General features: G+C 43.0%; 1 protein-coding gene across 1 annotated transcript; it reads right to left on the bottom strand.

Annotated features, from left to right (window-relative positions):
* Nucleotides 1-12,971: 12,971 nt before the first annotated feature.
* Nucleotides 12,972-13,925, bottom strand: OR6B1 (olfactory receptor family 6 subfamily B member 1). Its single transcript, XM_090286917.1, has one exon. The coding sequence runs from the start codon at nt 13,923-13,925 to the stop codon at nt 12,972-12,974; it is 954 nt and encodes a 317-aa protein (XP_090143043.1).
* Nucleotides 13,926-14,328: the final 403 nt, after the last annotated feature.

The following is a 14,328-nucleotide window of genomic DNA, read 5'->3' as shown; positions in this document are numbered from 1 at the left end:
CATGTAGCTGAAGGAGGGGAAGTATGAAAATACAGAGCTTAAAAACAGAAATGAAAAACTATGTCACAATTCTCCAGAAATAAAGTTGGAATTGGAACGGAGACAAGAGAATGGAGACAGTGGTAGAAACACACTAAGAAATATTGAGCATATACATGATAAAAATAAGCATAATCAAGTTAAAATAAGGAGTGAAAATGAAATCGCAAGAAAATAAAAGGCATGGGAGATAGTAAATGAGAGTTAATACAGTCATTTTCTAGAAAATATAAATTATAAACTACAGATATGTTAAAATTAACTCAAGAAAATTTTCCTGAAGTATAAAAATATACATAAGTTTAGAGATTGAAAAGGCAAACTATGTCCCTGGTAAACTGACACAGAATGGTCATAGAAGGATAATACAGCCTACAAATATCACAAGATTAAAAAGAGGAATTATGTCGTTAGCTGGAAAAAAATTAAAAGCTATATATAGCAAATATAAAAATTCAGTCTGAATATACACATTTCCATAGCAATATTCAATGCTAAAGTTTGTGAAGGAACCCTACACAATCCTTCAGGAGAGAAAAGTATCATCCAAGTTTTATACCCAGCCAAACGCTTGTACAAATGCAAAGGCACAAGTAGTGTAGAAAATGAAAAATTCGAAGAATATTAGTTCTAAAAATCTATGGCAAAAGAATTGGCAGTGAGCATTAAATCTTTTTAGTTGTACAATGATGAATAAAAACATGAGGATTAGGGTGGTAGAACAGAATTCAAATGCTTAAAACATGCCCTGACAATGTAGAAACAAATATTAACAGCAAAAGCTGAGAGGAAAAGAGAGGAGATCGTATAATGCTGAATTTCTAATCCTTAATATGTGAAATCAAAAGTGTTTCACTTAAATATGACAAATCAGGTAAAAAAGATAGATGTATATCTAACTGATGAAAGTAAGTACCAAGAATAATAATAAGAGCAACAAAAGTTAGGTGGGGGAGGTAAAAAGAAAAAAGGAAGGATAAAGAATTCATAGACAAATTTCATCATTGCCCATACTAGGTAATTACCTACATTTGGCAGGTTATTAAACTCAGTGCAAAGAAATAGATGATTAAAGAGGGTATACAAAATTATAGATCTAAAAGATAACCTTTAGAATGAAACCATAATTCTAAAGCCTTATAGAACAGCGGTTCCCAACCTGTGGGTCGTGACCCCTTTGGGGGTTGAACAACCCTTTCACAGGGGTCGCCTAAGACCATTGGAAAACACATCTATAATTACGTATTGTTTTTGTGATTCATCACTATGCTTTAGTTATGGTTGGGGGTCCCCACAACACGAGGAGCTGTATTAAAGGGTTGTGGCATTAGGAAGGTTGAGAACCACTGGTATAGAAGATGTGGCACACAGGTACAATGCACTACTCAGCCACTGGAAAAGATGAAATACTGCCCTTTGCGACAACATGGGTGGACCTTCAGAATATCACACTAAGCAAAATAAGTCAGAGAGAAAAAGTTAAGAACCATATGATTTCACTCATAGGTGGCCTATCAAACCGACAGCAACAAATAAACAAGAAAAAAGCCAGCAAAAGCTTACAGGCACACAACAGTGCAGCAGTTACCAGAGGGAAGGGGGATGGGGGTTATAAAGGGTAGAACTGGGAAAATATATGGAGACAGAAGCTGATTTGATTTGGGGTGGGGGACACACAATGCATTATGCAGATGATGTATCACAGAAATGTACACTCAACACCTATCTAATCTTACTAACCAATGTCCCCCCAAAGCTTGAACAAAAAAATAAAATAATCTGCACACATGCAAAATACAACATAGTTTTTAAAGCTATCAATCTACCGAGCTTAACATCAAATCAGGTAATAGAAACCAGAGCAAGCATTTTAATCATTGCAATAAATGTAAATAGACTTAAGCTCACTTACTAAAAGAACTCAGAGACTGAATAAGAAAACACAGGTCAATTCTATGCTATTCACAAGAAACCTGGTCAAAGCGGAGAGATCCAGAATCTCTAGAAAGTAAAGTGTGTGGAATGGCAAACAGAGAAACAGCATGAATAAAAGTCAAGCATGAGCTGTCATTCCATATCAGAGAAAGTATAACATAGACCCCAAAACATTACTAAATCATTAAAGGGAACCAATAATGCCAAGAAACAAAATTAACACAGACTATATTACAGTTATAACTATATATAACTTCCAACAAAATAAGGTCAACCTCCGTAAAGCAAAAACTACAAGCTATTGAGTATAAATGACAAGGAAGAACAGCAGCAGTGAGACATTAATTCACCCTGCTCAGTCAAGTCAGAGCATTGAAAAAACATAAGCTATGGAGCATCAAAAATAGCATCATTAATAAAGCAGGTATAATGGATACTTCACTGACTCTCACTCCTGGCAGCAGACCATGAACTTCCTTTCCAAATACTAGAGCGTCCGCTGAAAAAGAGAAGAAAGAGAAAGAAAAACAAAAGAAGAAAGGGTCATATAACAAGCCCCAAAGAATACTAGTTTCAAAAGTAGAACTAATGCGAGCACTATTTTTAAACATAATTGAAAAATAGAAAAATACTATTAAAATAAGAGCAATGGAATTCCGCAATATCTTTAAAATTTAACACAATGTGTGAGCACTCCGTGAAACAACCCCCTGATCAAAGGGGAAACTGGGCATTGCAAGTATTCTAATTCCCCCCGAGCAATGCGGTAAATACAAAGCAATCCCCTTGTAGCAATAGGATTTGTTCTTTAATCAGAGAGGATGATGATAAAATCCTATGGGAAAGTCAAAAGCGTGAGCAATTTTAGTAATTAAACAGTGTGTGACTGGTGTTACTGGTGCATGACTAGAGAGATATATCACAGGTCAGAATAAAAACACTGAAAACAGGCAAATGTGTACTGGGATTTTGTTTTTGATGGAAATGTATCCCAAATCTGTGACGCAAACATAGATTGCACAATAAATATACTGGAACCACTAAATGTGCTGGAAAAATAATAAAACAGAGTTTATGTCTCTCACATCATACAGTTATATTTGCCAAATAACCAAATACATCCCCAGGACCTGCAGAAGCAAGGTAAACTCTTGTATTCTAAACCATATAAGTCATAGAGGTTTTTTTTTTTTTTTTAATAAAATGAAAAGAGACCTTTACTATATTGTTTTGAAATAGTATATTTTTCTTATTATAAAAATAACATGTTATAGGAATGTGAGGTTTATAGAACATGTAGGAAACACTCAAACAAAAGCCCCAGAAAATACCATAAAAAGCAAACAGCCTTGTTATTTCCTCCTTTATGCTTCTCTTTAGTATGATTGCACTGATTTAAATCAAATATATTATTCAATAATATTGAATGATTTAGGCATAATATTTTAAAAACTTTTTTATTGATTGATTTTAGAGAGAGGCAGGGGAAGAGGAGAGCAGGCCATAGAGTGAGAGGAAGAGAGAGAAAGAGAAACATTGATTTGTTGTTCCACCTCCTGAGGCATCATTGGTTGCTTCTTGCATGCGCCCTGACTGGGGTTCAAACCTGCAACCTTGGTGTATCGGGACAATGCTCCAAACAACTGAGCTACCTGGCCAGGGCTGACATAATACTCCTTAACTCAGTTTTATGCTACAGTTTCATTCTAACTCTATGTCTTTGGCATCAGTTGTCTTTGGCATCAGAGCTACTTTTTAAATCATCTTACACAATTTTCTAAAGCACACCATTTTCACTTTTCTTTCAGTTATTTGAAGTACACTTTTTGAACTAATGTATTATTATTTAGTGAATCTCATTCTAAGCGATAAGGGCTCAGTCATATAATATTAGAGTATTTGTCTTTTTTAAATATGTATTTATAATTTTTAATCTAACCACTATTATTTAAAATAATTTAAATTACAAGCTCCAAGATACTACCTTTGAGTACTATACTGACTTAATTTAGTGATTCAGGTTTATGGTTTATTTTTTTACCTTCTCACACCAAATTGATTTAAAGCACTTTATAATATTTTATCTGTACCAGCCTTCATTTCACTTAAAGTAGTCCATGCTTTCTTATGTCATCTTATTCTTATGGCCATTTTCCCCTAACTGTGTCTTTTCTCTGTCCTTCCTGTTACATTAAACACTCTTTGCCTCTCTGGCTCCCCAAATCCTACCCAGCTTTCAGGATTCAACATAAATTCCACCCCCTCTAAAAAGTGCATTTTTTTATTCACTGAACTCCTAGCACATTGTTAATCTTATAAATATATAAAAGTTTTTGTCTGTATGTTTCATCAAGCAGGTTTTGCTAATATTAAATAATTCAAGTGTTTAATCATCACCCTTTACATACCAACGTCTTGTGTCCCCACGTCGGTGGTAAATTACGTGTTTATGAACCATGCGTTATAATAACACCTAAAAGTTTATTCCATATCATAGGTGCTCTGAATTACGCAGACATTAAGAAACTCCTTAAATTATCAAAATCCCAGTTTATTAATTTATATAATGAAGAGTGTTAGACATGAAGATTTTCAAGGCCTGTCTCGGACTAACGCCAATGCCAGTTTAATTGTTGGAGCATTACTCACGCTGCCCACTAGATGGTGCCAACACCAAATAAACGCTACTTGAGAAAAGACTTTTCTTGAGTTGTAAGAATGGTCAGAAAAGATAGCCTGCTAGGTACAAAAGTTATAATTTGTGAAATGTAGAGAATCATAGATTCTTTTTCTAGTTTTTAACTGGAGGGACATTTGGTAATAAATAATTTAATGACTATCCCCACAAAACACTGAAGTGCTGTTTATAAAATCAATCCAAAATACATTATTTCACAAATACTCACTGAGTGCCTACTCTGTACACAACAGCACGATAATGTTTGAGGGCCACACAAAGACAGATCACACACAGGTGTCCTTAGAAGGAAACTATGACACACGTGAAAAGCGGGACTGTTCAGAGGGCGCCGATATGACTTCCGCTGCAGAAATCAGCATGGCTCTCCGTGGGAACTGGGATATTTTAGATGAATTTTGAATTATGGGCTCAATTGTGTCACATAAGATGAAGAGCACGTTGAAGCCGACAGTGGAGGACGCTGTATGTCAAACTAAGGTCTTTGGACTTTATTCTGTAGACGATGGGACAAAATCAAAGACTTCACACACAGAGTTTCATAATCAGAGCCGTGTTTGTAAAAACTGTGTCTGCCCACAGAAAGGCGGTGTGATCTCACCTGTAAAACAGTCAAATACACGGTGGCAGAGATCAGGGCGGCGAATGGCAGGGGCTGCAGGAAGGCAGAAATGGGGCGTTGACGGTCAAAGTGTACAAAGTTTCAATAATTAGAAAAACAGAAAAGTTCCGAGATCTACTACACAGCAGTGTTTCTAGCTAACACCACTGCAGTGTGTACTTGAAATTGTCTAAGATGGTAGACCACATGTTAAAGGCTCGTATTACAAAAGCCACAATGAATAATAATAACAATAATGAAGGGGGCTGGGAGAGAATTTGGGGGGTGAAGGGTATGCCCATGACCTTCACGGTGGTGGTGGCTTCATGAGTTGTACCCATGAAATACGCGCTGCTTTTTTCATATTGATGACACCTCAGTACCGTGGCGTCTTTCCGAGAAGGTGCTGCTGGTGGTGTCGCCGTTCGGTGGGAATGAGAGGGGGACACAGGGCGACTGGCTGAAAGGCTGTGGTGGCTTGAAGATGAATGAAGGTGACGGTGAGGCAGGACTGAGGGCACCGAGGACATGCGTGGAGGATGGATGGACGTGCAGGGCAGGAAATTGAGAGCAGAGAGAACCGGATCCCCACTGGGGGAAGTGGCAGTCAGCTTTGGTTTTATGTATTATGAAGGAAGCAAAAGTCATTAATTTTGAACATCTTGAGTTTTAACAACTGACATGACAGCTTCTCTCTCAATAAATCTGTTTGTTTTTTTCTGATCAGTAACAGCAGCACGCTACGTATGTGCTGCTGATTTTAAGAAGCTACTAGGTCTGTTGAGGAAGTGTTATGATTGTAGCACCATTGAAAGCAAGTACCATATTTTTCACACTGTAAGACGCACCTGACCATAAGGCACACCTAGGTTTAGAGGAGGAAAACAAGAAAAAAAATATTCTGAACCAAATGGTGTACTAAAATATTTAATAAAATACAACAGAATAATATTTCAACCATGTAAACTGAATAGCAGTCAACAGCGGTATTAAGAACCATCATCACCGTCATTAACAAATGAGGAGAGACTTGAAGGTTCAAGTGCTCTTCCAGTTTTCTGGGAACCCCAAGAACTCATCATCGCTAGTGTCAGAATTTATGAAGCTCAGTTGCTCACAATCACTGATATCCCTTTCTTCGCTATCTTCATAGATGATACTCTCTTCAGTTCCATCTAAGGCATTGCTAATGCCACCGTTTTTGAATGACGCCAGTGCCTAGTATGGCTAGTGATACCCCTTAACCCTCTCAGTGCCTGTGTTACTACTAGAATAGTGACCCCACCATAACTCCCTTTATATACCACAAACTTCAGCATTCATGGCTGCTCACCCAGGTACTGCTGGCCTCCTCACACAGAAATCTGGGGTGCACAGGAAACAGTATGGAGGTAGACGAGACAGCTGGAGCATCTAAGGGAGCCAGCAGCCAGCTGAGAACATGTTACTTCAGCTCCGCCCAGCTGCCTCTCGTGATTGGCAGAGCCTAAGACGCAGTGATTGGTGATTGGAGGCGGTTCTACTGACACAGACCCCGCCCAGTGTCAAAGACAATTGGCAATTGGCCCTGTGCCTCATACCCGTTATTAGCCCCAGCTGATTCCACAGGTCAGTGGTTGTAGCTGGGAGCGTCAGGTGGCTCCCTGCACTCTCCCAGGTCCTGGGTGCTGGGCACAGGCAGACGACAACTGACCAGACACCCTAAGATTCAGCAGTAAAGTGGGACATTTAAGCGTCCCCGGGGGTTTCGTGTGGGCCCACTGCTTCCTCTTCTAACAGCTGTTGCCACTGCTAACAGGTCAGGGAGTACACATCACGGTCTGTGATGCAATATTTGCTCCATAAGACGCACAGACCTTTCCCCCCACTTTTGGTGGGGGGAGCACATCTTATGGAGTGACAAATACAGTAATTCACAGCTGGGTCTCTGTTGAATCTGTTATAACAGCCACGGAATTGGGTAAGTCTTGTGGTTTCTTCTTTTAAGGAACCTTTTCAAGACATTGAGAGTATTGAAGAAATACCCTACATGGCCCTCAGGAAACATCTTTGTCCTTCTGTCCCTTTCCTTTTTCCTCAGAAGCACAGACTCTCCCTCAATTCAGTCCCGTTTAGATTAGCAATGTTAATCAAGCTCTAACTGTGTGCCAGCAGCCGTGACACACGCCAGGGGCACAAAGGGAAGCTAGGTTCCTGCTCCTTCGAGTTCAGAGAAGAGACACAGGGCACAGACTGTGCCTCTGGCAGGAGTGGGAGGCCCGAGGGGGGGAAGTTCCTGAAGAAGGTGATGCCTAAATTGAATTAGAAGAATAAAAAAATTAATTAAAAAAACAAACACCTAATCACGTAACTGAAGATGGAGGAATGGCTCAAGCCCTGAAAATCGCCTAAACAAGACAGGGAGGCCGGGTTGTGTCTGAGATACGAGAGGAAGACTGAGAAGAACAGCAAGTGTTGGCAGAGGCCCAGGCACTGCCCTGGGGAAGCAGATGCAGAGGAGGCAGAGGAGGCAGAGGAGGAGCGCGTCGCCGAAAGCCACTGTCCGAGGGAACAAGCCCGTCTTTGCAGATGGTGGCCACGCACACCGATGTTCCTTAAAGACGAGTAGACAGAGCGCATTAGCATTTTAATTTAGGGGGGAATTAAACTCTATTTTTAAAACAGCAATACAACACTTATCAGACAGAAAATACCAGGGAAATGAAAAGGAGAGGGGGCAGGGGAGGCAGAGATACAGAAATCATGCAATCCCTCCACTCCTAGACAAACATTTCTTAAATTTCTATCTACATCGGCCCATTTTTTTCATATTCAATTCTTATTGACCATATAGCATACCAAGTCTCCGTCTCAACATAAGCAAAACGCTCGAAATGTGAAACATGTTTTATGCAATAATAACAGCTGCTCTGGCTGGCTCTGGGTGCCGGGCCCTGCCGTTACCACGACAACCTTCGCAGCAAAAGGCAAGGTTGGTGAAGTTACTCTGATCCGGAAGCTTCGCTTTGCCGTTCGATTTTCTTTGGGATTCTTCATATCAAAGGCACCCCAGCCAGCCTTTGGCACCCTCTGTCGCACATCCAGAATCTGAAATCTGAAATCTGACAGGGAACAGAGGACAAAAGGAAGATCGTTCTGTATGTAGTTCACCACTCAGTGTTACCTGCCTTGATGCAAGATCCTTAGTAAAATGTGAGAACCAGTAGATTCAGGAGGAAACTGCCTCGGTCCCCTCAAACTCTGCGGGACTATTACACCCTCCGCTGACTAGTATTTGACCCATCCACCCTCTCCTCTGCATCTCTAACCTTATCAATGCTTCCTTCCTCTTTCTTTCTCCTTTCATGGACGCGCACCTATGCTACCTACACACGCATGTATTGTTATGGGCTCACACTGCACATCATTTTTGGAGATACTTATTAGTAAACCACTTTTTCTTCTCAGCAATATCTTATGAGCCACTGTTCATGTCTTTTTTTTTTCCTAGCGACAACATTTTCCTTCATAAGGACACGCCACATTTTAATCCACCCAACTCTTTTTTTCTAAATGCCAGAGGTTTTTTTTTCACTTGCTCTGTTATAACCATCACAATGAGCATCTCATTAGTCACGTCCACATGTATACATCGCCTTAGTATAAATGTCTAGATTGGAATTATTACAAGTTTTACTGTTCTCCCAGTATTATTAGCCTGCTTCATGGACATAAGATTCTGCACACAGTATCTGTCCTGCTTTTAAAACGAGTGCCCCAAATAAAAATAAAATACGCTTTATCAAACACTTAATCTATGCCAAGCAGCAGTCTAAGCAGTTTTCCTGTATTTACTTATTTAACCCTCAAAACAAAGCAGTGGGACAAGTACACGTATCAGCCTCGTTTTACCTACGAGGAAACTGAGGCACGGAAAGGTTACGGTTGGCCTTGCGTACACAGCCCCAGAGCCTGTGCCTTTCAGCTGCTACACTGTCACGATCGGCTGCCGCCTCTCACCCAGGGTCCGTGTGATGTGCTGCCTGCTTTAGGCCTCGCTGACGCTGTTAGGGAGCAACTCCGGTCACGGGCCCCCACCAGGCTGCTCCCTCCACACCCGCCCCGCCCCGCCCTCTGCCCACGTCTGGTCTCTGACAAATAAAGCGCAAATGTGTGTCAATATTTATCTAGCCTGCCAGTAAGGGAAAGAGCAGGAAAACAAAAGGGATTGTCCCAAAAGCATTCAGGCACAGAAATGTATATAGTCCGTCAGGAAAGGAGGAGCAAAATAAGATAGCCGAGTTCCATAGAAGCCTGGTGAACTTGACACAGCCCAGTAATCCCTGCCAACTTTGGTTCAATTGCTCTAACGAGGTTGCAAAATTAGGATATCTTCCCAATGCCCACTCCTCTCACTCCTAAGGAACTTGTCATCGGGTTTAGTGCCGGCCCAGATCATCCAAGATGGTCTCATTTCAAGATCCTTAACATAAATCACATTTCAGATAAGTTCGTCACCACAAGGTCCAAGTGCAGGATGCAGACATAGCCTCTGGGAGCCACCACTCAACCCACTGCATTAGGTATGTGTATCTGGATCACGCACGTACAAATATATTCTCTGCTCTCTGTTCTTGCCCATGAGGGTGGTACATTTTTGTGCTGTGTTATTATTGTACCCCTACCACTTAACATGGTGCCTAATATGTACCACATACTCAATAAATATTAGCCGAATGAATGGGTTAATATGGTCACTCAAAAAAAATCATAGTATGTGTGTAATTATTTTATTTTATTAACTTCTTTGAGTTTGGTGATAACTGAAGCCCGAAGGCTTAATCTCTGGATAATCCACGAAAAGTGACTACCAGAGCCTAGATCACAGCTACCTACCCCCAAGAAGGTCAGTTCAAAGCTTCAGACCCGCTCTATGTCCCTTTCCTTGCAAGTGGCTCTCTTCGGGGTGCAGGTGCCCATCACACTGCGGTCGGTCTTCTCTCTGCGGCTTCCCACACGGGGCTGACCTGGGCCTTCTGAGTCCTCTCACGAAGAGGTCAAGGTGACATTATTGATTCCCATCTGCTCTTTGAGACTCAGTTTAACATAATCGATGGAGAAATACTACTTCCGCACACTCTCTCGCCCAGACACTTACGGGAAGTAATCAAGAGGCAAACACCCCTCCTATGTGGCGTCCCCCAGGTTACAAATGGGGAGCTCAGTCGGTGTGGGCTGGTTGCAGACAGACCTGGGAGCCTTCCCAGCTGGTTTTCCCATGCAAGCACCACTGAGTCTCAGCCCTGGCCCAGGTCGTGGACAGTCGAGGTTTGCAACATGTCAGCTGGCCCATGTAAGCATCATGTAAGGGAGGCAGTGCTCACGTTAGTATCCCTATTTTGCTTAAGAAGAATCGGGGTTTCGGAATGTGGAGATAGTCTGTGCCAGGTCACGTGATAAAAATCTATCTGGGACTAAAACTCAGTGTCGATAGCCAGTTGGTTGTTTTTACGCCTTCTTCCTGCCGATGATGTCTTTGCCTGCTTTCCACGCACGTATCTCCTGGGCCTACATGACTTGGCCATTGTGTTTTGATTCATATGAATTGTCTCAGAAAATTATCACTTTTCTTTATGCGTGTGGGTTTTATTTATTTATTTATTTCTTAAGCATATTTTATTGTTTATGTTATTTTTTCCCCTTTGCTCCCCTCTGCCCGGCACCCCCACTCCCCCAGCAATCCCACCCCCTTAGTTCATGTCCAGGTGATGCATATAAGTTCCTTAACTTCACCCTTTCCTATATTATTCTCTTTTCTAAAAATTAATTAATTAGTTAATTTTAACAATAAAAAATAACAATTCCCTCCTCTCAGACTTAAGACCCTTTATAATCTCATAAAGGACAATGGGCAAAGGTCTCGTGCTCCTCTGGCTGCTTTAAGCTGCGCATGGTTGTCGCCCTACCTACCCTTGGGTCCAGAAATCCCTAATAAGAGTGGACTGAATGATGCCTATATGTGTGGGTTTTAAACGGCAATATATTCATAACCTTTAAAAAAATACTTATTCTCTAAAGTGAGGTAGGCTTGCCTTTTATTTGCGCTTCTTTTCTTCCCCGAGGTCTGTACTTCACATCTGTCCATGTGCATGTTATCAGCAATTCTCTAGGTGTAGTAACTGCACAATTAGTTTCCACACTCGGCTTGCGGAAGAAGCACATCTCCTCTCTAAGGAGACCCGTGAGCTAAGACAGGACCCAGGGCTCAGAGCCAGGAGACCCAAGCTCCTGACATTGCTCTCCACCGTCTGGGACGGAACAGCATGAAGTTCCTTAAGCTTCTATTTTGGAAGTTTGTAAAACGTGGCAAAGAATCCCATCCAAAGCCTCTTACTTTAAAAGAAAGAAAATATTCTTGAAAGTATTAGTTGTTCTTAGCTTAAAAAAAAAACATCTGCATTGAGTGTCGGCCTGCGAGCCAAGTGTCGCTGGTTCGATTCCCAGTCAGGGCACATGACTAGGTTGCACGTCAGGTTCCCAGTTGGGGGCGCATGAGAGGCAACCGCACATTGATGTTCCTCTCCCTCTCTTTCTCCTTTCCCCTCTAAAAATAAAAAAATAAAATAAACAAGCAAATTATTTAAAAAAAAATCTGCAGATGCCAAATGCCATCTTGAAAATACAGCTTAGAGCATAGTCCCTGGGCCATTGGCAAAACTATGCACTGGGAGAGAGTGGGTGTATCTGCATACCCTTCTGTGAGCATGTGGGCACGTGTGATCAAAAAGGACCTGTGTACACATGTGGGGAGTCAGATAAACGAGCAGGAGAACCGAGAGTCCCTGTGGCATAGAATGAAAATCTGTCAAATCTGAAAATGACCTCATTGCTTGTGTGTGACATGTGTGCTGAGAGAGTGAAGGCCGGGGAAGGGAAGGAAAACTGAAGAGGAAGGAGAAAAACCGAGTTCAGAAACAAAGATGGTTGACGACGGCGAGTCATTCAGCAACCAGCACATGTGATGATTTTATTTCTCATCTATCTTGTGCTCGTCCACTGGAGGATACAAACAAACCTACTGTGGCATCCAGAAGAGAAAGGTAGAACCCAAGACAAGCCAACTGCATAAGTCATGTCCGAAATAGGACGCAATTGTTTCAGATACACCCCACGTACAGGTAACAGAAAGCTCTCTTGCAATTGGAAGCTGGCAGGTATTTAATACAGGGAAGCGGGTGCTAACAAAATGTGGTAGAAGGCCTAGGGGAGCAGCCTACGCTCTCCGCCACCAGGACCGACTCCCAGCTCACCACCCAGAAAGGAATGGTCGGAAAGCTGCTACCTCTGTCTCCGTCGGGAAGCTGGGCACCCAGGAAGCCAGCGCCAATCTTACAGTCTCAAAGTCCTTCATTCATGCTCGATCCCAAAACAGCTAACCCACAGCCTGCCACCTCCCTCCCCATCTAACTCAGGTGCGTATTTACTCGCAGTCTAGAAACCTCATTTTTGGACCCCAGCCAGAGAGACTTCTCGACACCAGGGCTGTTCCCATGGAGCACAGCCCACGTGCAGAGGCAGGCAGCAGGAGAGAAGCCAGAGCCTGCGGTGGATATAGATGTGGCACTGCTGGATGCGTAGGAGTCCTTCCCAGCTGGGGCACCAGAGGGGAAACGGTGGAGGACGGAAGGGCAGGCAGTGAACCAAACCACGTCTTGGCTTCTAGTGGTTTGTAAGGGACCAGTCAGAGCAGACGACCCGGCAGTTGATGAGCTTCTTCAGAGACTCTCTGACCTCTCGGTTCCTCAGGCAATAAATGAAAGGGTTGAGAGCTGGGGTGACAACGGCGTAGAAGATGGAAATGACTTTGTTCATGTTGAAGGCGTGGATGGCTCGGGGCCGGGCATACATGAAAATTGTGGCTGAATAGAAGATGGTGACCACCACGAGGTGGGAGGCGCAGGTAGAGAAGGCTTTCTGCTTTCCCGTGGGCATGCGTAAGACGGTGGCCAGAATGCATCCATAAGACAGGACGGTGATGCACAGGGGGAACAGGAAGATGACCAGCGCCAGGACAAAGTCCACCAGCTCCGCCAGGGACATGTCCGTGCAGGAGAGGTTAAGTACTGGAGAGATGTCACAGAAGAAGTGATTGATGACATTGGGGCCACAGAAGCTGAGGCGAGAGATGAAGCAGATCTTTGCCAAGGAGATGCCAAAGCCAAGGGCCCAGGAAGCAAGCGCCAGGCGGAGGCAGAGCCCATGGCTCATAGTGGCGGGGTAGTGCAGTGGGCGGCAGATGGCCACACAGCGGTCATAGGCCATGGCGGCCAGGAGCACACATTCTGTGCACATGAGCGCGATGAAGAAGTAAAGCTGTGTCATACAGTGCGTGAAGGAGATGCTGTTGCGCACAGACCAGAAACTAAACAGCAGCTTGGGTACAGTCACAGAGATGTACCAGGCCTCCAGGAAGGACAGGTTGGCCAGAAAGAAGTACATAGGCTTGTGCAGCGGTCGGTTCTGCCGCACTAACAGGATGATGACGGTGTTCTCGGCCACTGTCAGGATATAGGCCATGAGGAATGCCAGGAACATGGCTGCACGCACGCCCCGGGTCCCGGGGAAGCCCACCAGAATGAATTGGGTGACCTGCGTCTGGTTCTCCGCTTCCATATTGGAGACACTGGGCTTAGCTCTCCTGGGGAGAAAAGCCACTCGGTCAGACGCCATGGTGCAGTTAGAATCATCCACGCTTTACTTTCTCTGCCTAGCCATGACCGTAACCGGTATCACTTAGTGAAAGCATATTCTAAGCTAGACCGTACACTGGGTACATTGTGTACATAGCCTCTTTATGTATGTTATTATACCTATTTTCATGACAAAACACCAAGTCTTGGAGAGGGACGTATTAAATAACTTATCAAGTTCCCACTGGTAGCAAGGCAGGAATCACATTCAAGTCTAAGTCCAAAACGTATGTGCTGCCGAATTCCCTACATCGTCCTTCACAGCCACCCCCAAATTAAACAGGATCAAACCTCCATGTGCATGTTCTCATTGCCAATCCCAAAGA

This window comes from Furipterus horrens, unplaced genomic scaffold, assembly GCF_987537825.1.
Source record: "Furipterus horrens unplaced genomic scaffold, mFurHor1.1.pri manual_scaffold_9, whole genome shotgun sequence".
Taxonomy (NCBI): Eukaryota; Metazoa; Chordata; class Mammalia; order Chiroptera; family Furipteridae; genus Furipterus; species Furipterus horrens.
The sequence above is the reverse complement of the archived record's forward strand: the minus strand, read 5'-3'. Positions and strand labels throughout refer to the sequence as shown.